Source organism: Betta splendens, chromosome 12 (genome assembly GCF_900634795.4).
Source record: "Betta splendens chromosome 12, fBetSpl5.4, whole genome shotgun sequence".
Taxonomy (NCBI): domain Eukaryota; kingdom Metazoa; phylum Chordata; class Actinopteri; order Anabantiformes; family Osphronemidae; genus Betta; species Betta splendens.
In genome coordinates, this window is record NC_040892.2 from 8,230,015 (window position 1) to 8,251,624 (window position 21,610).

Below are 21,610 nucleotides of genomic sequence, written 5' to 3' on the forward strand. Positions count from 1 at the left end.
GTGGCTCACAGGTTTACACAACATTGCACTTCAATGTGTGGAGTGCAATATAATGCAGAACATGTGGACTCGACCATGTGACAGCTGAGGTGGAAAGGACTCGACAGGAAATGAAGTGGAACGATGCTGCCAGGTGCCATTTAGCATTGTGGGAGAAAAACAGGGGAATTTAGATTTGCGTCACTTGTGGATGGAAGATGGAAACGCAGCGCGGTAACATATGATCAGTGGTGGATGTGCCTTTTACTAAAAGCAGTTTGGATAGAGCTGAAGAAAGACACAATAATATGCACTGCACAACATTGACAACTACTTTAAATATTCTCACCTCTTTGTACATAAATGGATTTGAGACTCGTTGTGACTCGAGCTTGTTGTTAAGGTTATACAGAAACAAATGTGATAATTTGTTTGCACATCATTATCCTTCAAGCAGCAGAAAAAACACTCAATACACAAAAACAGCAGTGATGTCAGAGTAATAAGACGGGGAATGAGGTGGCAAGACACCTGTTAAAGGTGCTTCATAATCTTTTATGGGGTACATTAAATCGTGTGAAGTGTTTACCTATAGTATGAGTGATGTTTTGCCTAGGAAAAGGAAAAACATTCCACAAATCAAGTAGAGTCTGTATTTTGGAGTTAGTGCTTAATAGCAATGATAACCAAGTTCCTACAACTTGAGTTTTGTTTTATATTTTGCAAAGTCTATGGTTTTATCTTAATTATTTTCATATAGTTGCGTCTCATGGTTTTGTGAGCCCCCAAAGGTCACATGTCCGCTGAAATTTGTTCTTCTGAAAGATCATTTACTAAGATATTACTTGAAAGAGACACTTGACATTTTTCTCAGATTTGCAGGAAACTCTCCCGGCAGAAATAGTTGCCACTCTAACTGGCCCGCATCACTGCGCTGCCCCACATGTGGATATTACAAACTGTAAAATGTTGCATTTAATATTCTGTGTTTTTTTAATATAATGATGTGAAGTGATAAAAATTATGTGCATGTACCAGAAATAACACTATACAACATTTTCCCTTTTGTACTCATTTCCTGTAAAGGCTCAGATGCTGCTTCTGTCTATTCGATTAGTTCTGCCTGTAAATGATCAACATACATCTTACTTCTTTTACTTCACTTCAATATAGTCTAAAATTACACAGCGCTGCGGCAGATCAACAGCACAGCTGCACACGGTGCTGCCGCTTCTCTTTTGACTTTTATTCGGGTGCTAAAAAGGCGATCAGTCCCCGAAGTCTGCGATCGTTTCGTGTCTGACAGCTCAGTCTGTGTTCGTTAGCAGGAGGTGGCCTCTTAAAGGTAGAGGTAGGATTTTAACAGGGTTTTACCCCATGACAAAATAAAACAGTAAATGACTCATTTTATCTGTTACGAACTGAGAACTCTAAATATCGCTATGGAAATATGAAGATTGACACTGTGGGAAATTATTGTGTGGATTGTAAAGATACTGAATATGAAGATATCCCTTATGTCAGATTAAAAGCTTAGGTTTTATCACTTTAGCTCCAGATTTACTACTTGTTACCACCTGAAAAACAAACTACACAGAGATACAACAATATATTTACTGTTCAAGTATAGAAAAGTAAAGGTGGCCGATTATTTATTATTATTGTTATTATTATTATTATTTGTATTATTATTATTATTATTATTATTATTATTATTATTATTATTATTATTATTATTATTATTATTATTATTATTATTATTATTATTATTAATAACATGTGCACATGATGAAAGGTGGCACACGGATAGGTTTTCCTGGAAGCACTTGTCACTTGATTGCAGCAGAGACCTGTGGATCGCGCAGAAGGTTGCACCCAGCAGGTTCGTGACAGCGGCCCAGAGCCCGGCTACTCACTCAGACACTCGTTGGCGGAGTCCCCAGTGGCCCTGGCCCAGGGTCTGTCCTGGTAAAAGGGGTGACATCTCTGGCAGTCAGCTCCCACTGTGTGATGTTGGCAGGAACAGACCAGGCCACCGTGTTCCCCTTCCACACACTCACTAGCGTGACCGTTACACTTACATCTGAGGGGGAGCACAGACAGATAGTTATGTAAAGGCTGCAAATACAACTTCTTCTACACTCTCCCTCCTTTTTTTCCTTGCTGACTCAACTCTGTTCTTATTCACACTGAGAATGGAGCTGAATCCCCGGGAGGGGAGGGGGTAAAGGAGAAGGTATTTCCACCGTAAGGACTTGTCACTAGCCATTATCTCTCACCGACTTAAACCTGGACTGAGATGAGAGATAAGAGATTTACATTCCACTTCAGTAGCTGCACTCTTCAACTGTGCACTTACAGTAGTGCTGAACTGGTCACACTGCCCCAGACAATAACAGACATGCACAGTACGAAGGAGGAATAGTCTGTGCTGCCTGTATGCATTAACCCAGATTATACGATAGCTCCAAATGAGTGTTTGACTAGAACTTTCACTGCCTACAATTTTTGTTGGATAAACATGTTATTAATGAAACTTTCATAAGAGGATTGTTAATATCTGCTAATTTCCTCTTCCTCCGTGTAGAAAGGCTATAATTTCCTCTGAAGCCCGCTGGCAGATACGCTTTCCTGTGTGTGTGTTTCCTGGCAGCGGCGCGGGTCCCGTCGAGGGGCTATGATATGGGACGGGGGGCTTGTCGCTGAGTGGCATGCGCTGTCAAATGTAGCCAGCTGTCCTGCATCCAGTCGTTCGCTCGCCCGAGGCTTAAACCCAGTTGTTGCTATTGTTGTCGAGAATACAACAAATCCACATATCAGATCTGCCTGCCGGAGCGGATGTCAGCTGCTCAGTGATAATTCTAAGTGAACGTGTTGATACGCTGTGGAAAATTACAAGTAGGATAGCATCAGCGTCTTGGAGCCCGGCCGGCCTGCTGGAGTGGAGCACGGAGGTGTAAAGGCATGTGTTCTTGAACAGAAAGCAGAGTACAACGCTCACATGCTGTCATGTGGGTCTCTCCCTCAGGTGTAGTGACATTGGTGGATAATTTGTCATGCTGCCGCTGTGATCCTAAGCGTTTCTGACAGGTGTCAGATCACGTTTGTATTCTTTCTGAAGGCTTCATCTCGAACCACTTAACCGTCCACTCCTCTGTGCTGCGCCGCGGTGCAGCCCGGTCCTGGGCCCCACGTCCTGTCTCATTACTATAGGTAATAAACCAAACGCAGGGAGAGGATGAAGGGTTTGGTTTATTCTCCGCGCCTTGACGGACGGGTGTTTATCAGTTTTGCAAACAGCTGTGAGGTGCAGTAATGGTGTAGCTTAGTATTTATTGCTTGCCTTGCTCTGTACTCAACAATACACTTCAAAGCTGACTACCGGGGACAATTGGGACTTTTTAAAAATACAATAAACTGGACTTAAACCCAGCCTGCAGGGCTACAGGGTGCCAGGGCGCCGCGATATTATAATATTTATAGTTTTGTAGACATAAACACTGGGAGACAGAGGAGATCAATTTAACTCATATGTATTTTGTAGAATAGGTATTTGTGAAAAACGTTTACATCCTTGACATAAAAATCATTTTATATTAAAATCGGAAACACTCTACTATTAAATAAAAAGCAACATCTTAATCTTTCCTAAACAATATACAATGCTAAGAGCTGGCTCATGTGGCACAAATGCTACAGTAGGTTCTGCTCTTAAAGTATGTGTTATATGTTCCTTGGGCTGCGATTGTGACTTTGAGGGGACAAAGCTCAAGGTTAAACTCTAAAGTGAATCTTTTTCAGCATTCAACAATTGGCACATTCCCAGGCATCTCTTACCTGCCACCCACAGAGAAATCAGAGATGGCATAGAAGTAGGAGCGCAGCACTTTAGGGTCCTTGAAGAACTCGTCTCCAAAGGTGTTAAGCCTGTCCAAAGAGATGAGCAGGTCAGTGGCTGTCACCCATTCCTGGAAAAGAAGAACATATAGTGAAGAATAAACGGCCAACAGGGGGAGATTGATGTTGGATAACATGTTTTGATCAGTCACTTCAGACAATTGTAATGAAAGGGATCCAGAGTGGGGAGGCAGATGGACAGAAGGATAGGACGCAAAATTGGCCTTTGGCTGTGAGACGAATGCAGAAAGAATTTCTAAAGCAGCAAAAGTTGACAGAGCAGGTAAAAAAAAAATACACTGAGTTGGTGGAACAAGAAAAGAAGGCTGGGGTCATGGTGTAAGAGTAGGGGAGAGCAGATGTAATGGGGAAATGATGAGTGTGGTGTAAAAAATGGAGTTAATGTCACAAAGAGGCGCTGAAGAATGAAGGGTATTAATGGAGACAAAAGTCTAAATATGAAAAAAACATGAGAGCAGAGACAATGCTGCAGCACTACGTCTGTATAATGGATGGCACTCGGCAAAGCTCCCCTTCCTGATATGATTTAAGCGCCTCTGGTTGAGCACACAGCAAAAGGTAAAGCCAGGAGGAAGCGAGAGCGGGGAAGGAAAGCAGGAAGGCAGCGGCGGGGGATTAAAAGGACACCCAACGGCACGTGGACGGACTCAACTTTTAACCCAATATCTGGGGAGAAACGCTGTTTCTTGGCCAATGCGGGATCCTGTGGCCGTCCTGAAAGAGCCTGTGACGCCGGGCGTTTTGAAGCTTCTCCCTAGAGGCGTCTTTGAAGTGTGGGGCAGTGGGAGGCGAGGAGATTGGAGCGGATGTGCTGCCGGTTCCTCCATGTTTCCGCCTTCCTAACCGGCCATTATCCGCCACGCGTGCTGTTGTACAGGCGGCGGACATTTCTTTTGGTGTAAACACGTTTGCTCTGTCACGTGAGCATGTTGGTGCCCAAACACACCATCTGTCACAGTACAAACACCCCTGTGTCTGTTTCTGTAGGTACTGCTCTTAACGTGTAACCAGGAACCCACAACCCATTTTGGGAAACAGCTTTTGCTGTTACCTATTTAGTTCCTCTGCAAATCAACACGCAAACAAGGAGAGACAGTCAGAGAATAAGAAGCAATAAAAAGGTCACTGTTTTCCAGCTGACTGCAGTCTTGAGGGTAGCAGGATATACTGTACGTTACAGTTGTTGCTAACAACGCTCTTATCCTGCAGTGATGGCGCCTATAGCAGTGACCTTTCACGGATTGCACACTTTAAGCAAGTCTTAAACAGGTAAATAAAAACTGCAGCTCTCCAGGCGCGTTTACGGTTTTCTGAGGCGATAGAATAAAACGCATAAACGTAACGGGCGCGCTCCCTGAAGCTACTGTCCGCTGCCACGTCACGATGGGTACAGTGCCCAGAGTAACTGAGAGCAGACGCTTTTTCTAAACATTCTTTTTTTCTTGCTCCGTCATTGTGACGCCATCCTCCAGTTTGGAAGGAATTCAGACCACCTACAGTATGTGGGCTGGGCCTCGGTTCTAAAAGACACACAGCTGGAGCATCTACGGCTTTATTGAAACATCTGGTGGCAACAGCTTCCATGTGTTTAACCCTTGCAGTGACGGTGTGCCACTACTGCACCGCTGCCACTTTTGACCTGGCCTTGTGCGTGACTCTGTTATTGGCTCCGTGTGCCGCGTGAAAACGGTCCGTCAGCATCGAAGCGTTTATTAATCTTAAATTAAAAGTCGTCCAAGTTCACCTTAAACCTTCCCCCCTCATTTCCCTTTGTGTACCTCCGTCTTGTTATCTTTACGTTTTCACTGCACCTACTTTAGCATTCCCCTTACTCAACTGTCCCTTTCTGGCCCAACGAGGGCTGTAAAACTGCTTTATCGTCGTAAGCTTTACTACAGTGTTCAACAATAGAGTGCAGTTGGCCGGCGCGCTATTGTTCCAGGCCTTGCTTATCGACTCTGTCCCTGCTTGACATGGCCCTAGTGGCTAATGGGGTTTGGATGACAAAGAATGACCCTGATGTACTGCGGTTGCCAGGGAAATCAGGTGCCCATTTTTCATTTTGTGCTACACTAACTGGACATGACGTGATTTTCATCCATGATTTATGAGAAGTTTAAGATGAAAAACTTAGCTGCGAGGTAACAAATTAATGTAAAATGAGGGGGCAGCGAGGTTGAGGAAATGAAGATGAAATAGATAACAGAAGGTATGGTTTAACTCTCCATTACAGAAATATGGCCAGAGCTGCAGCAGGTGAGAAAAACACTGTCATCCTGTGCCTCATACTAATTAAATGTCCCTATATAGACGTTCAAATCTTCTCCTTGATTATTCATCATTTTCTACTTGTCATCCAAGCGCTACGTCTTCACTTCTACACCTAGTGTCGTATTATCTCAGAGCCCGCTCACTAGGAATTTATTGTAATGAGCCTAATGTCCTGGTAATGATAATTCATGCCCCCGTGCACAAAATGTGACATGTGTACATAAATGGAAGGGACTCGTGGTCTGAAACAGACGCAAGGCAGCAGAGCAGATGTCAGCATGGTGGACGGACGCTGCAACTGACCTTTACTGAACCAATTTACAATATATTGAAAGTTCTCCCATGGTGAGTAATGGATTTATTCATCGCGAGCAAAGTTTGCCAAACAAATAAGAATTACAGTATGAACAACAATCAGAAAGCGAGAAGTTTGCTGGAGTCTGACAAGAGGAAGGGACGGAAAGGAAACAAAGTCCTGCAGCTGCTACAGTATGATCCGTGAGCTGACTCAGCCGGCCCCCACTCATTCACACTCATTCCCTCTGTCCATGCGCTCATTCTGGCCACACCTCCGCCCTGATCTTCCCTGGCTTCAACGTTACAGTTAGTGTTTTTGATTGTGCTTTTCTCATTATGTTACAGTACCCTATTAAACTCGCCACGTGCCAACGCTGGGTGTCCTTGGGTCCGTAACTACCGTGAAGACTCTTTTGTGGTAGCAGATCGTAACAATGCAGCAACAGAGCTGAACAGTACTTAATGACATGTTTTCCTTTATGAGGTAATCTATTGATGATAACAGTTTTTTTTACAGTTTTGATGCCTAGGTCCATGTCTGAAATACAACCTTGAAGAAGAATTGACTGTAACAGATGCACTTGTCTCTTATATCCCATATCGTTTGGTGACGTCTAGCAGAGTTTGATTCCAGTGAAGAATAAATACATTATTACACTGTATTTATTCCTCTTATATGATATGAGAGATTTATGTCTTCTAGTTCTGTTGCTCTGCTTCTTTTCACTAGATCGCAAGCAGTTTATCATTAGCTATCATGATTTAAATAACACAGATGATGCAATGCTGTAAATGCACTGTTGGTCAAAATTCTTACCCGGGTCCATTTATCATACAGGGTAAGACTTTATCATACACAGGAGCTGTTAGTTATGCTTGGTGGAATTGTGCTAATTGTGTAAGGAAAAGCAGACATTTTCCAAGTATCACTTACTGTAGTGAAAGGAAGCGGTTTCTTGGGGTTAATTAGTAGTCAGTCCATTACTTGGTATTTGTGCAAACCACAGCAAAAGCCTAATTAACTTTGATTCTTCCTCCCTCAGAATATGGCTTCACAATAGTACAATGATGCTGACTTGGGGATAGAGCAAGGTGCCGAGGGTGGCCACGAGCCAAACGCTGGTCAGGTTCAGACGTAGACGTGCATCAGTCCACATGCAACGAAGTTTTCCTAGTATTAGACAATGTTCTAGAGGACACATCCGCTTAGGGGCTTATAACCTTTACCCTCAATCTACAATCTTTTATCTCTTCTCCTTTTTTTCCTGCACATCTGTCGTCTTCCCTCCTCCCCTCCCGTATTAGTTTCAGCAAGTTTCCTTGAACTCTGAGGCCTCTGGCTGCAGGCGGTGGTGAGAAAGAGAGCAGTGTCCCTCATCCCAAAGTTAATAACTTTTTAATTTAATTGCTTAAGTTCACTGTGCCCTCAATATGTATTTTTCCCTTTTACTTATTGTCATTCAATGCTGGAGCTTCAATTTGCCACACAGCTTTCTGGAGAGAAGGCGACAGAGAGGGAGAGAGAGCGTGTGAGAGGATGGACTGGTGGCAGGGGAGACACACAAACCGTTTTAATGGATGACTGAACAAATTAAATTTGAATTCATACAGTAGCTTTCATCTTCTGTGTGATTATTGAAAAAAGAAAGCTTTACAAACTTGACAACAGAGTCCCCGTTTGAAGTAAGCCAGTCTTTTATAGAGTACATCTAAATGCTGTGTTACAAGGTGAGTGTTGTTTATTGCAAATGAATATGATTTGGCAATGAACACACACATCACAGTTATAACAGAGAATCATATTTATGCAGCTGACACACACTGTATGAGAGAAAAACACCTGCGCATTCATTTTTTTTGTATACCATTTTGCTTTAGTCCTCAAAAATGACAAGGAGATAAATGTATATTAATGGCAGTGCGTGAAATGTGTGAGGTCTCTATACTGAAACGACACAGTCGTCGAACCGAGGCACGGGCGGTAAATCTGCAAAGGGATTAAAAAATAAAACAGGCGAGATGCAATTCTCGGTTTAAGCCTCATGAAATATGCATAGCCCTGTATGAACCATATGCAGAGGAAATGGCACGCTGACATGCCACAGAGAGGAACAGGTATCATTTTATGCTCTGCTGACAATCCCTGTGTAAGTGAGTTTTAACCCCTGACACAAATGCCCAATGTTTATATTCCAAGAAAAGAAAAACAGCTGTTAAATGAGATACAGTATTTATGAATAAAACCCATTTAGTTACTTTACTATATATTTAGTTAACTGATGGCTGGTTTAACGCACATGTTCTGCATGTGCAACTATGCTTCAGGACCTGTAGGACCTTTCCATGGTCATGTAATGACAGCCAGATGACCCAAATGCAGTAAGCTATGGCCTCATTTAAATACCTCTGGTATCTTTTTACTGCATCAGCTGGTTCGATGTTCTTGTCTATAGAAGTGCAGTGCAATGCAATATTGTTACAAACAATTTAGAAAAAAAGCAAGGGCTTGGGGGCATCTACTCCGATTACATCAACCTTATGAAAACCACATTTTGCCTGAGCAATGGCATTCGCACAGTCAGATACTGGGGCTTGTTTTATAGATGTGTGGTCATAGAAATCAATCACTGATTACAGTCCCAACACCGAATTCTTTTTTTTTCCTTTCCCACTTCTCTGCTACTCGGCAGGGTTTGCATTCTGAGGACTATAAAAGTTCAATCCAAGCGATCTAACCACAGGGCATTAGAGTGCCTCGGCTCCTTTACCTGAATTCGACACGGGAAAAGGTCAACCTATAACGGCAACAATGAGTGGGGACAGAGAAGAAAGGCGCTAAGAGGCACTAAAATATGACACTTATCTCACCCTCCATTTACCTCTACAAAGCTCTTGGAGCTATGTATTTAGAAACTACCTTCCACACACAGGCAGTTAACAATAAAATATTTATTAAACTGCTTCACTCGTCGGCAAAAAAATTTAAATGCACATGTCCACATTAACAAATGGCATGTGGCACAGAATCCAAGCACTAGTTGATGCTTTAAATGTTAAAAGGCCTTACTAAGAGAACTGTCAGGAACTGTAACTGGACCCAGTATTGCCAAATGGGAAATGGAAAATATGGTACTGTCGCTTTAAAAATGATCGTATTTCAATCCAAAACATCTTACAGCTTTAAAAATCATCTATGTGCATGAGACTTCAGTAACCCAAGAAATACTAACAAAACAGCCTCGGTTATTTGAATTAAACAATTTCCTTATTCATTTTTAGCTAGAGACGTCACTTTTAGGGTTTGATTCTTGGGCGTGTTTTAACATTCTAAATATTAAAACACCAATAATTCCAATACCAATTGAACGCCGCAGCAACAGCAGCAGCAGCGGCAAAAGGCTTTAGCCTTATTGCTAGCAACAGGTTGAAGCCATCCCTGAAACACAGTAGGTCTAACTCCCAGACAGGCCGATGCAGCCGCTTGGTTTACTTACCAGTCTCTATACTGCCGTATAAGTATAAGTATTTTCTTTTAGTAGTTTGTCTCGTTTCTGAACCCCATTTCTGCTTCTTTTGGCTTTTGTTGCGAAGCCGGATTGTAGCTGAGCAAACAAACACGAGCCAACCACTGAACCAATCGGCAGGGCCGCTGATGTGATTGACAGAGAGGAGAAGCCAATCAGGTATGAGTAAAAACTTCCTGGTTATGTGTCAATCAAAACGACATCAACTTAATCGTAAATTGGCTTTATGATATCTTATAATGTATAGGCCCCAAAACCATCATATAAAATATTTTTTATTGTATATCTGGCAACATTGCTACCCCAAGCAGCACTAGACTGTTACACCCACAGTGCAAGAAGGAGCTCTACCGTAGTTCATTCCTCCCCACAGCCATCAGACTTTACAATATAGCACTGCAGTGATGCACAGTTTGTAACTACACGGTTTACTCCTTTATTGTATTGTTTGTGGAATTACTACAATGTGTGAATTATCAAATTTTCCACTTTTTATTGTGTACCATATGACGTGCAATACCGTGTACTTGCTTTTATTCGTCAACATAGGTACATTTTGTTATATATTTTATTATAACGTAATATATAACAAAATTATAAACCTAATACTTAAAAATTACTTAAACCTTATACCTTGTATTTCTTTTGCACAGTTAATGTTTCTGTTTTGTTTTTGTTTTTGTCTACTGTCTTTGCTGCTGTAAACGAAAAAATGTTTCCATAGTGACATTAATAAAGTCTAATCTAATATAATCTAATCAACTCATCTACATGTACTGTATATGCAGCCATAGCTGCTCCACAGACAAGTTTTACTGGATCACAAATGAAATACACCCCCGATGTTTCACACAATATCTTAGAAAATGTGTAAAAATACTAGTTATTACATCTTATATAAACCAAACACACAACACTGAAGCCGATGCCTTTTAAACTTTCTAAAAACTTGAAATTCTAGAGAATCCTTGATATTTAACCATTGGTTATATTTTGCAGCCTTGAATCAAGGTCTTCAAAAGCCTCATTGCTAGTTTGGGTGTAATAGGCAGAACACATGTACTGAGCATATACAATGGCCATCACTTCACTTAAATTAGTGTGAAAAAAGCTCCCAGGCTAACACAATAGGGCAGAATCTACCCAGTAAGAGATCGACAGGGCACCGTGTGTCCACGTGAAGGCACACAGGTGGAACTGACAGCGCTGGAGACAGAAATAAAGTCCCCGCATTGACAGTGGTCGTTAGATGTGTGCGTCACGCGGCCTGGTGGTTATTAGCAGGGCTCTGGAGAGGTGGGAATCAATTGGACAGCTCTAGTTTGATGTAGTTTGACTGTTTGATATTCCCTTCCTTTGTGTGTAACCTGGGCTCCCTGCACAGTTGTACATACTTTGAGGTTTCTGAGGAATTACTGTAGCTAAATTGTCCAATACAGTACTTTTGGCAGGAATTGCATGTAAAACATGTACAGTATGCCATCACCTGCACTTCATCTACGTATGTATGTATGTATACGCGCACACATGCGCACACACACGCACACACACACACACACACACACACACACACACACACACACACACACACACACACACACACACACACACACACATATATATATATATATATATAGGACCTTTGAGTGCTGATCTCATCCCCATTTGCTTTGTTTTGAGCTGTGTGTTTTTTTCTTGTTTTCTAGCATTTGTAGCTCGACTGGGATTGGTAAGGAAGAGTATGGCCAATCTTTATTTTGATGATTCGCCGTGTGGAAAATAATTCTCCATTGCCTTCTCCCGGCTTTGTTTTTGCATCAAAGGGGGTGGCTGGTGTGTGTTTGTCTCTGCTCACCGTACCCATCCGCGCCTTCACCCTTAAAATAGCGGGGGGGGTGAAAGATTTAATGAAAGAAATGGTGCAATTGATCCGGTCTTTTATTCTAATAGGAGAACAGATCACACACAATTATGGGTCTTCTCATCTTGATGTTTAGGGGGGAAAGCAGGGAGGAGAGGGAGCAGTGGAGTGAAAGAGAGAGGGCGTTTGGCAGCTCTGTTGAGAGATTTGCCACCCAATCTATGTATTCTTGGCTTTTATTGATCCTCTCACAGCTTTATAATCAGTGGGTCGATATCTTCCACAGCATGCTGAAATACAGCCAGCAGCACCATTAGTAGTCAGGTTTTAGTGTAAATAAGGCCTAACACCTACCGATTCAAAGGAGTCATGACTTTATGTGGCCTTACCCTGGAAAAAAACAAGGTTCACTAGGTTAATGAGAACCTACACACAGCGATGGTATTTAAGACCAGAACTGAATAGTGACTGGCAGACACATGCGAGGCGAGTTGACTTATGAAGACAGAACACTGAGCTTTTCCCACCGCATCGACTAATGCATTAATTGATTCAACGTAGCCGGAAAGGCAGCGTTGATCACAGCGCTGTCGACTGCTAACGCTGCCGTTTCTTATTCAGCAGGAGGACCTGGACAAGGAGAGACGGGGGGGGCGAGCTGGAGCTGTGGGTGGACGCACCTGGGATTTGGAGTCCCCCAGGTAAACAAACACGCTTCCTGGATGAGGCTTGTGAAGTGCAAAAGCACACAAAACAAAGCCAGTTTGATGAATTTAGACATATGGGAGCTTTTGGAACAATCAGACAGGAGGAGTGTGATTTTTCAGGTGAAGATGGAAACTCTGATCTGAAGCCACTGAAGTCTAGATTCAAGAACTATGAATTATTATGGAAATCTTTAAATTGTCATGGGTGCTCTGTTCATGCCTGTCAGCCATCTGTTTTCCCATTCATCATTTCATAAATAAATGAAGGTTGTACTTTTGTCCGTTCTGACAAAAACACTTTTTAATTAAAATCTATTGCAAACTACTTTCCATTGTAAATCCAACCATCTAGTTTGTTATGAGGTCTTTGCCAGTATGTTGCTTGCTCACTCTTACTAACATTTGGCACTGCAAAAAGAGAGAGACAGAAGATGATCAAAAAAATAGAGAGATTGACAAAACCCACCCAAGTGTACGTCCCAACTGAGCTCCTGTGAGAATACGCCAACCTATTATCCAGAGAGTTTACAATGAGCGAGGCGACAGGTTTATGACATTACTACTGTGCCACACGTGATTTCAGGTTGACAGAATTTAAAGTTACAACCAAGGTGTCAAAACCAGGGTCGTATGATGAGACTGAATAACTCCATTTTCAAAGAACAAGAATGGCTCTGCTTTTTCAAATTGCACTGAGATTAATGAATTGTGTTGAGGACAATGGGGAATGCCGTGCTGAGTAAAATGATATAGTGGGGTTCATGGGGTTTACAACTTGTGTATGTAGGTAATGGTTCTAACAAAGACATTATAAAAAAGACTTATTTTCCCTTCGTGGCTCACGACTGAACAGCACCATCTCAGCCAGAATGGCCTTTCCTTGAACCTCCCAACTGTGTTCTCTCTGGCTTCCCGTTCCTCACCAGAGATGCTTCACATAAGCGTTAGTCCCTTAATTGTCTAATGCCACACAATCCTTGGAGGGAATGAAAAAATATTTTCCTCTTTTGTCATGCATGACGCAGAAAATAATGCTCGGTTACAAAAACTTGAGGCGACTGGCCTCAAGCCTGAGCATTGTACCAACGTAGACTTTTAGCGGATTATTGTCCCAGTCTGCTATAGTCCAGAACATAACACAGGAGGATGTAGCTACAGTAATAACAGGCCGCTGTGAAGGGAATAACCAACATGAATGAATGAATACATAATACTATACTAGAGATATGTATTGTAACAAACTGAACAGGAAGAAAGCGATGAATCAGGGGATGATGGCCTAGAGAAAGAAAATCTAGGAGTTGAAGGAGGCATTTTTGTGCTTTGAGTGGTTATTGCTAAGCCACGGAAATGTGTTTCCATGCACTTGCCTTATTTTGTTGTCCTTGCAATAAAGACAGACAATCTCTGGAGAGACAAATCCCTTCCTGTGTGCGTACATACTGTAAAGCTTTCATTTATTTATATAATATTAGAATCTGCGGATATGTTTCTGTAAATTTGAAGAGTAATGTTTCTTTTATTCCAGAGTTATAGTAGTCTTTAGCAACAAATTGTCTATTTTGTCTCGAGAAATGAAGGAAATATTATTGAAATGTTGCAGAAAAACAGTGATTCGAAATACTATATATTTCATAAAGGATGGATAAAACCTCGAGTGAGTAAATGATAAATTAAATAAATCTTTTTTATAAAAGTCGTATGACATCACGTCGTCGCCAATTTCCCTCAAGGTTACTTTATTTAGTTTGTATGGATGAACTGGGTCACCCAGTGCTAGATATCATCCACATGCAGGATCCTCTAAAAGACACCATTCTTATTTAATGATGTGGAGGAGGACAGCTTCCCCTACAGAGGTGGTAGTCTTAGCATTGCCAGCCCTATTTCCACACAACGCTTTGGGAGGAAGGTCAAACAGAACAGCATGTTATCATTACCATGGTCTCGAGGAGCATTTTGCTCATGGCGTGACGGTTATGGAAACACTGCCACATAAACCTTCCCCTTAAAGTAATTAAACGTCGCTGGCGGAGATTGCGTCCAGTACAGGGCACGAAAGTTTGTTGGTGAGGAGAGTGGGAATAAAAATCCAAAAGCATGACAGCCACAGGAAAGAAGCTCATAGAAGCAGAGGTGAGCGTAATTCACACACCAGCTCCCCCCATGCTTAACCTCATGTGGAGTTCAGGGACCGAACAGAGCGTAGGTCACGTGGGATTTGGCAGAATGTTTTTTTACCGTAGCAGCTGCAAATTGTTTTCAAGGTAGACATAGGTTCCAAAAGGTAGATGAATGGAATTTCTATTAATGCTCGGAGGCAAACATACTGTACTGTATCAGGCGAGATGCAATTTTTAAAATATTTTGCTTTTCAAAATCAAATATTTAATCTTGTTATATTGCGAGCACCACAAGTGCACAAGATAAACTCAGGTACAAGGCAGCGTGTCTTTATTTTATTAGCAATGTGGAGACCTGGAAACACTTGACGTTTTTTAATAGCAGCCACTGTATAACTACCTGCACCTTCTCAGTAATTAACACATGAGGATTGTTTCAGCGTTGGTACCAATCAGGAGCCTGTGCATGTGCTGCACACGTGCACTCTCCTGTCAAAGGGAAGGAGTGGCTGCGTTAAGTACTTTATTTACTTATTTTAAGCCGCACTTTACTGCACCCACCCCTCAGACGTCCCCCTCCAGAGGCTTCCATTAATTCAGCACAGCACTCTGAAGGCTTCATTAATGTTAATCAACTTAAGTTTTCCTTCAGCTGCTTTGAAAAAGGCTGGAAGGCTTGCATATATAAGTGTGCGGTTATAGTATGTTTGTTTGGGTAAAAAAAAAAAAGGGCTTGGAGGAGCTCTGGCGATGCCGTCCATGCTGGAGGAGGTTACTTTTCTGTGTAATGCAGTGTGTGAAACGCCATCTGACCTGCAGCACCAGACTCTGGTCAAAGTTGTAGGCGCTGGGCCGTCCCTCCAGGGTGGAGAACGCCACGTTGCCACCGGTGAGGGGGGAGATGTCGCTGAACTCGTCCGTGCAAAGAGCCGTCCTCTCGTCGTCGCCGGGGCGCAGGAAGCCCTTGGCGTCCTTCCCGTAGGTCTCCTTGCAGGAGGCGCTGTAGTACTGGTAGGGCACCCAGGGCCCGGCCTCCTCCGTGCGCTTGTAGATGACGAAGCTCTCCGGGCGGCTGGTGTAGAACTTCAGCCGTACGTAGGTTATCTCAAAGGCCTTGCCTGTTGAAAACGGATTGTTTTCTCTTTATTCAGATCATTATTGGCTCGAAGAAGCGAAGCGGAGACATGAACAAAAACAGCAACATCACTGAGAAGGAGACGAGATGTTGACCCAGTTGTTTGGACAAAACCAGTGGACTGAATCAGTAGCTGCATGTGAGGTAACGTCTTGAAATGTAAAACTTGTTTCTACAGTATATATTCCACATATTGAGCCTAAACCAGGGATTTAAATGTATTGCGTAAAAAACGTGCACCTTGAGGGTCTAGAACAAACAGGGGGATATGTTCAGATTTCCATCTGAGGCTCAAACAGATCCAACTAAGTTGCATTGTTGCTGATGTTGCACGGCAGCTGAAGGAGTGTCTGGGATGTAGGTTCTGAAGGTGCATAATAAGTGGAGGCACGAGTCTCCGAGGTGCATGTTTAATTAAATGAGAGGAAAGGTTAGGAAAGAATGCATTTTGGCATAGCGAGCGCTCATTTTAACATATTGCATCCTCAGATGGCTCGAATTAATGAGCGAATACGTTTTTTTTTCCGTGCAGTGCTTCCCGGGCGGAAGCGGAGGTGCACCTACTAGTTCTACGTACTGTAAATTGAAAGTTTTCTTTTGCTAATCTGGAAAAAAAGGCGGACTCCATGCTCCATTTGATTGAGCCGTGTCGTTTCCCTCCATTGTTTACTCACTGTAGACACTTCAGACAGTCATCTTGGAGCCGCATCAGGCGGACTTGCACAGAAACACTTCCTGAGTCCACACACTGAGAATCTGCCAAATGTTGAGCAACTTGAAGGAGGAGGAGGGGGGGGGGGATTAACTGGGCAGACGCAAACCGAAATCACACTGAGAACAGAGCGAGAAGTAACATGTAGAAAGTCTCTTAACAGGCTTCTTCATTGCACTCTGGGGATTTTTTTTCTCCGCATCATTAGACACTAAGCCTCAGCCACTCTGCAGATTCATAGAGGGATGCAGTCCTCTAGCGCAGCCATTTTGACATCTGTTGCTTTTCGCTGCCAAGGCAGAAGCGGGCATCGCCGCCTCTTGTCTCCGTCACAATCTCTAATGGTATCTTTCCTTTAGGAGCCCTAAGATCATTTAGCTTTCATTGACTCCCCGCGTGAGGTGAGATCAGCCCTGCTGGCGCCGAGGCGGATGAGGCATTTACCGACGTCCCCTGTGATGCAATGCTGATTAGTTGCAAGGGATATTTGGATCTTTTCAATGCATAATGGTTAATGAGTCACAATTCATCCTCTTGCAGGAGGAGGCGCTCGGCGCACTTGTTAGTGCCGTTGTGCCGTATTTAAAATGTCCCCCGTGGACACTACTTTGAAGGCGGGAGCCGGGAGCCGCCGCCGCTGACCTGTTGTGAGTCATCCTCATCCACGGCAACTTATAACACAGCTGCTCTCGACGGCGCGGAGCGAGACTCGAACCCGTCACACGTGCTGCAGACTCAATATTTACACCTTGTTTACTCCGAGCTGAGGTTGTTGTTATCAGTAAACTCACGGGCGACTGCGTTTATCTCTTACAATCATCTGAGAGTAGAAAAAAACAACAACCCTGTACTCTTTTTGCGTCTCGTACGCAGCGCCGTGAACTGGCTGAGAGCGCCATGCCAACTGTGGCAGACTTTTATCATCGCCTCACATCAGACACAGGATGTTGCTTTTCTTTGACAGCACTGAATGAAAACCAGATGTAGACATCAGTGTGTGTGTGTCTGTCTTTGTGGGAAAAACCTGACCTCAATTCCATACCAGCAAAAACCACCCAGCATTTTCTTTTTCTCTCCCCCCTCGTCCTCATTATGTTTTGTTTACTCCCCTTGAAGCTGCTCCACTCCCCCCCTTTTCTCTCTACTCTTCCACAGACCCACTCTGACCCGGCTGCAGCATGTCTCCCTGCATCCCACCTCCGTGTTTATCATCCCAGCATTTGCCTGAATTCCCTTCAGAGAGCGACTGTTTGGTTTGGAGAGGCAAAGGAAAACAGCGATGTTGAAGACACCCCCCACAGGCAGCGCAGATGGATCACAGAGGCTTTCATTTGGACCGAAGGGATGTCACGCACACAACACGCAGAGGTATTCACCTATGTAAAATGGTGTGTTGCGAAAACACACGTCTTCTGTCTTTTACGGAGACTGGGATGATCCAAAAACACGAGGCGCACACAAACACCTTTGAAAGCAGCGCGGCGAGAAGCAAAGGTCAGTTTAGTCTGAGGGAGACAGACGTGGGGGCGTTCGCGAGTTGATTGTTTGAGAAATAACAAGGCGTCCAGACGATGCTGGACGAACCTCTGCAGCAGCAGCAGCAGCAGCGGCAGCAGCATTCTTCTGGGAAAAAAAACACCAAACCCGGCAGAGATTATAAACAACAAAGCCTCGAAACACAGCCAGGGATCCACTCGCTACTGGAAATCAATATTCCCAATTTTAAGGAAGCGCTTCCTGCTTCCCGAACACGTGGGTCCATAAACGCGTCCACGCCCAAAGCTCTGACGTTTTCACCTCCTCTCGTAATTTGGCCCCTTCCACTGCGACTCAGGTGTGTGGAGACAAAAAGAGAGGGAGCACCAGAAATTTGACAGCGTATGCATTGGGTTTAAGTTATTCTTCCATTTAAATGAGCCACCGTGTGTTTTTGTATCATCGCACGCATCAGTGGAATCAGGGCATCCGGCGAGTCTTTCAGTCTCACATTATTAGATTTTTTTTCTTTTCACATTCAAACCTGAGGCTCTGAATTTAATTCATGTCAATCAAAGGCCGGGTAAGAATTCCTCCGTAGGGTTGTTTCCTAGAAGTTCTCACCAGCGCACGAATAAACTACTTCAGCAATTTATGATCAGCCGACTTTCAGCTACATTACCACACAGTAACATAACTTTGGGAAAAATGAAAAATTAATAGCGCACGCTGTGATAGATTACCTCCACTCTGGGAAGTGTCAGCTCTGGGGAGGTTCATTTTCACTGCACATCTCTCAATCACTAGGTACATATTAATTTTTTAAACCACACAGAGGTCAATTTATAATTTAAAACGGCCTCCTTTTCCTTTTTCTTCCTAATTTGTTGGGTTTTCTGGCTCGGTACCGCTGGCAGGGTTGACTTGCGTGGATTTGATTTGTCTGATATTTAGCCATTATAGTATTTTCATTCTATATCTACAATACTGCATATACACATATCTTAGTAAATAAATGGTAGCGAAAATGATAATCGGTAGTAACACTCTTAACATTAATGCTGCTTTAATTCAATTAAAGTGACCGATGTGCTCTGTTGCAGCAGTTTTCTCCAGTGTCTCGAGCTGGTTTATATCACATTTAGTAAACTGCAAACTGCAAAAAGTAACATTTGTCCCACATTTTCAAGTGTCATTTCAAATTCTTCAGAGCATTTGTTACTTTGACTGAAAAAAGTCCAAGCACATTTCAAACACTTCAAAACTAAGTTTTTTTTTCTTTCCAATGACTCAGGAAAAGGTTTCATCAAAGTGAAGGGAATGTTTGCATAATATCAAGTGACAATGGACCAGATGACCAAGCCCATGTTGGGGGGGGGTTAATGAAGTTTACCTCCCTGAAAAGGAAATGCACAGCTAACGCCAGCTGTACATGAAATTAGATCAGTTCAACGTGTGATGATATTTTGTATGAACAAACTCAGATTCTTCCACATAAGTTGATTCCTAGTCATTGTCAGGCACAAGTCACGCTGGAGCCATGTTGCTATGTTGCCGTGTGTGTCATGGGCTGTATTCTAGTCAAGCTCTGGTCCCAAAATCAGGCTATAAAAAGCCTCATCAGCCTGAGTTGTGTCTGTATTGGATGGGTTCATTACCGCGGCTCCATGGCACTATGTGGGCTGCATGAAAATAACCGTGGGCCGACACTGTGCCATCACTCAGCCGCTATCTACACATGTCAGATGCGACTGTGTGTCCTTCTTATCCGCTTTAAATCCCAAGCAGCTTCTCAGACATGCCCTCGCGCACGCTGCCATGCCTGGGCTCAGAGGCGGAGGAATAATGCAGATCATGTGTGTTTTAGGAGCAGCTGTTCTGTATTAAAGAGGCATTGACGAACCTTCAATAAGAAAAGACATTCATCACTGTTTGACTGTGTAAAAACAAACAGCATCAACAGGTTTTTAAAATTGGTAACATCTGGATTGACTGGATTCTTTTCTGCCTGTCAGACTGAACAATAGATGATCGGATGTGCTCTTACCCAAGTGCAGGGTGATGTTGACAGAGTTGGGGTTCTGGATGCCGTAGTACATGGACTGGCTCTGCCACCACGTGGGCTCCTCGTTCCTGTGGAAGTCTGTCAGGAGGCCGGCGTTGTGGTTCCAGTCGGGGTCCGACGCGTCGCAGTGGTGGCACGAGCGCGTGGAGCCCGTCTGCATGCAGTAGTCCTCGGGTGGGGAGCCGCACTCGTTTGACACCTCCACGGTGCGGTTGAAGGCCACGTTCTCGAACCTGGGCATGCAGCGGCTGGGGGCCACCTCCTCGTCGTAGCACGAGTCCATGGCGGCCCAGACCTGGACGCAGACCAGGAGGAGAGCGCTCACAGCAAAGGACGCGTCCATGTCTGCAAGCGGCGAGTCACATTCACTCCTCACATACAAACTTCCTCAGTCAAAAAGCTTCAACTTGAGAGAAGTAATCCAGCAACAGGAGTCTCAGCCCCGTGTTTCTCTGCCCCTTCCTGTTGTGCTTGTGTTGTATCTCCAACATGTGTTCTCCCTCTGTGGAGGGGAATGAAGTTTGTGCAGGAATTCCTTTCATCAGGGGCAGCCTGACACAGCCAGACGAGGGGCGGGGGTGGGGGCCCGGAGGAGCCCCGTTCCAGAAAACGTTCCCCCCCTGCTGGCCGACTCGAGCACCACACCGCCGTTAGCTGTGGGTGTGAAGGGAAGCCGTCTGACTTCTATTGTGCTCGGTATAATGCAAGTGGAGACATCTGGCCAGTGAGCTAGAGACGCCAAAGCACCTGCATCTACCACTAATAGAAATACACAATATTATCGATGTAGTGATGAATGCAGTTGGCAGTTGGCTCCGCAGCAGGAGGCTCGGGTAAACGCTGACTGCAGTGATTCGCAGCAGACGTCGAGGGCTGTTGAAGCTGTCGGGAGAACGGGAGCCGACACGGTCATCTCCATAAAGAGATGTCGCTCCGGGGAGCGCTGCGACCTAAAGGGACAATTTATTTATAAAAATACTGAAGTGAAAGAGTCACAAAGCTTTTTCAGCAGGATCCACTCAAGGCCCGGCCTTCGGGGAAAGTGAGAAATGGGGAGTGTGGCGGCGTAACTCATACCGACTGTCCGGGCTTCTACTGCATATGAGGCATAAGTCAGAGCACGGTTCCACAGCAAGGGATTAAAAAGTGGTGAAACCAGAAGCCTGAGAGGAACAAACGGTATCTCTGTATCTTTAATGTCTCCTATTGTTGTGACACATCTTGTGTTAAAAATGATTCATTTATGGATTTTAGTTTCATATGTTTTGATAATGATGTCATTGTATTTCGATATGATGAACTTGCGTGGACAAAACGCACAAGACGGGTGTTGTGAGACAGATCGCGTGGACACAAGCATTTGGTTGCTGTACATTTATGATTGCGGTGGGATTTAGTGCAAAGTCTCCCCCATATCTTCTTGTGATTGCCTTGATTTATTGGCGCTCTATCAGTACTCAGGCAGGGACATTGTAAAAGGGACCACATCAATTTGCAGTGAAATCCTCCGCTGGCTTCGGATGAGAGAGCAGCCGGGCTTCG

The 21,610-nt window shown here is 43.8% G+C and overlaps 1 protein-coding gene and 1 long non-coding RNA gene across 4 annotated transcripts in view; one reads left to right on the forward strand and one right to left on the reverse strand.

The window, feature by feature from the left end:
* lamc3 (laminin, gamma 3) overlaps positions 1-20,598 on the reverse strand; it is a 61,443-nt gene extending 40,845 nt beyond the window's left edge. The window contains exons 1-4 of one of the 2 annotated variants that reach the window (XM_029168564.3): positions 20,051-20,590; positions 15,494-15,798; positions 3,817-3,947; positions 1,896-2,062 (exon numbers count right to left, since the gene is read on the reverse strand). In XM_029168564.3, the coding sequence (XP_029024397.1) occupies positions 1,896-2,062; positions 3,817-3,947; positions 15,494-15,798; positions 20,051-20,411 (964 nt within the window). In that variant the 5' untranslated portion in view covers positions 20,412-20,590. Of the gene's footprint in view, positions 1-1,895; positions 2,063-3,816; positions 3,948-15,493; positions 15,799-20,050 lie in introns of both variants that reach the window. The other variant, XM_029168565.3, reaches the window with a different exon arrangement.
* LOC114866605 (uncharacterized) overlaps positions 9,699-21,610 on the forward strand; it is a 44,134-nt gene continuing 32,222 nt past the window's right edge. Inside the window, exons 1-5 of one of the 2 annotated variants that reach the window (XR_008696281.1) lie at positions 9,699-9,911; positions 10,057-10,148; positions 12,472-12,551; positions 15,832-15,959; positions 17,683-17,895. This is a non-coding gene — a long non-coding RNA (uncharacterized LOC114866605). Of the gene's footprint in view, positions 9,912-10,056; positions 10,149-12,471; positions 12,552-15,831; positions 15,960-17,682; positions 19,006-21,610 lie in introns of those variants that run through there. The other variant, XR_003787730.3, reaches the window with a different exon arrangement.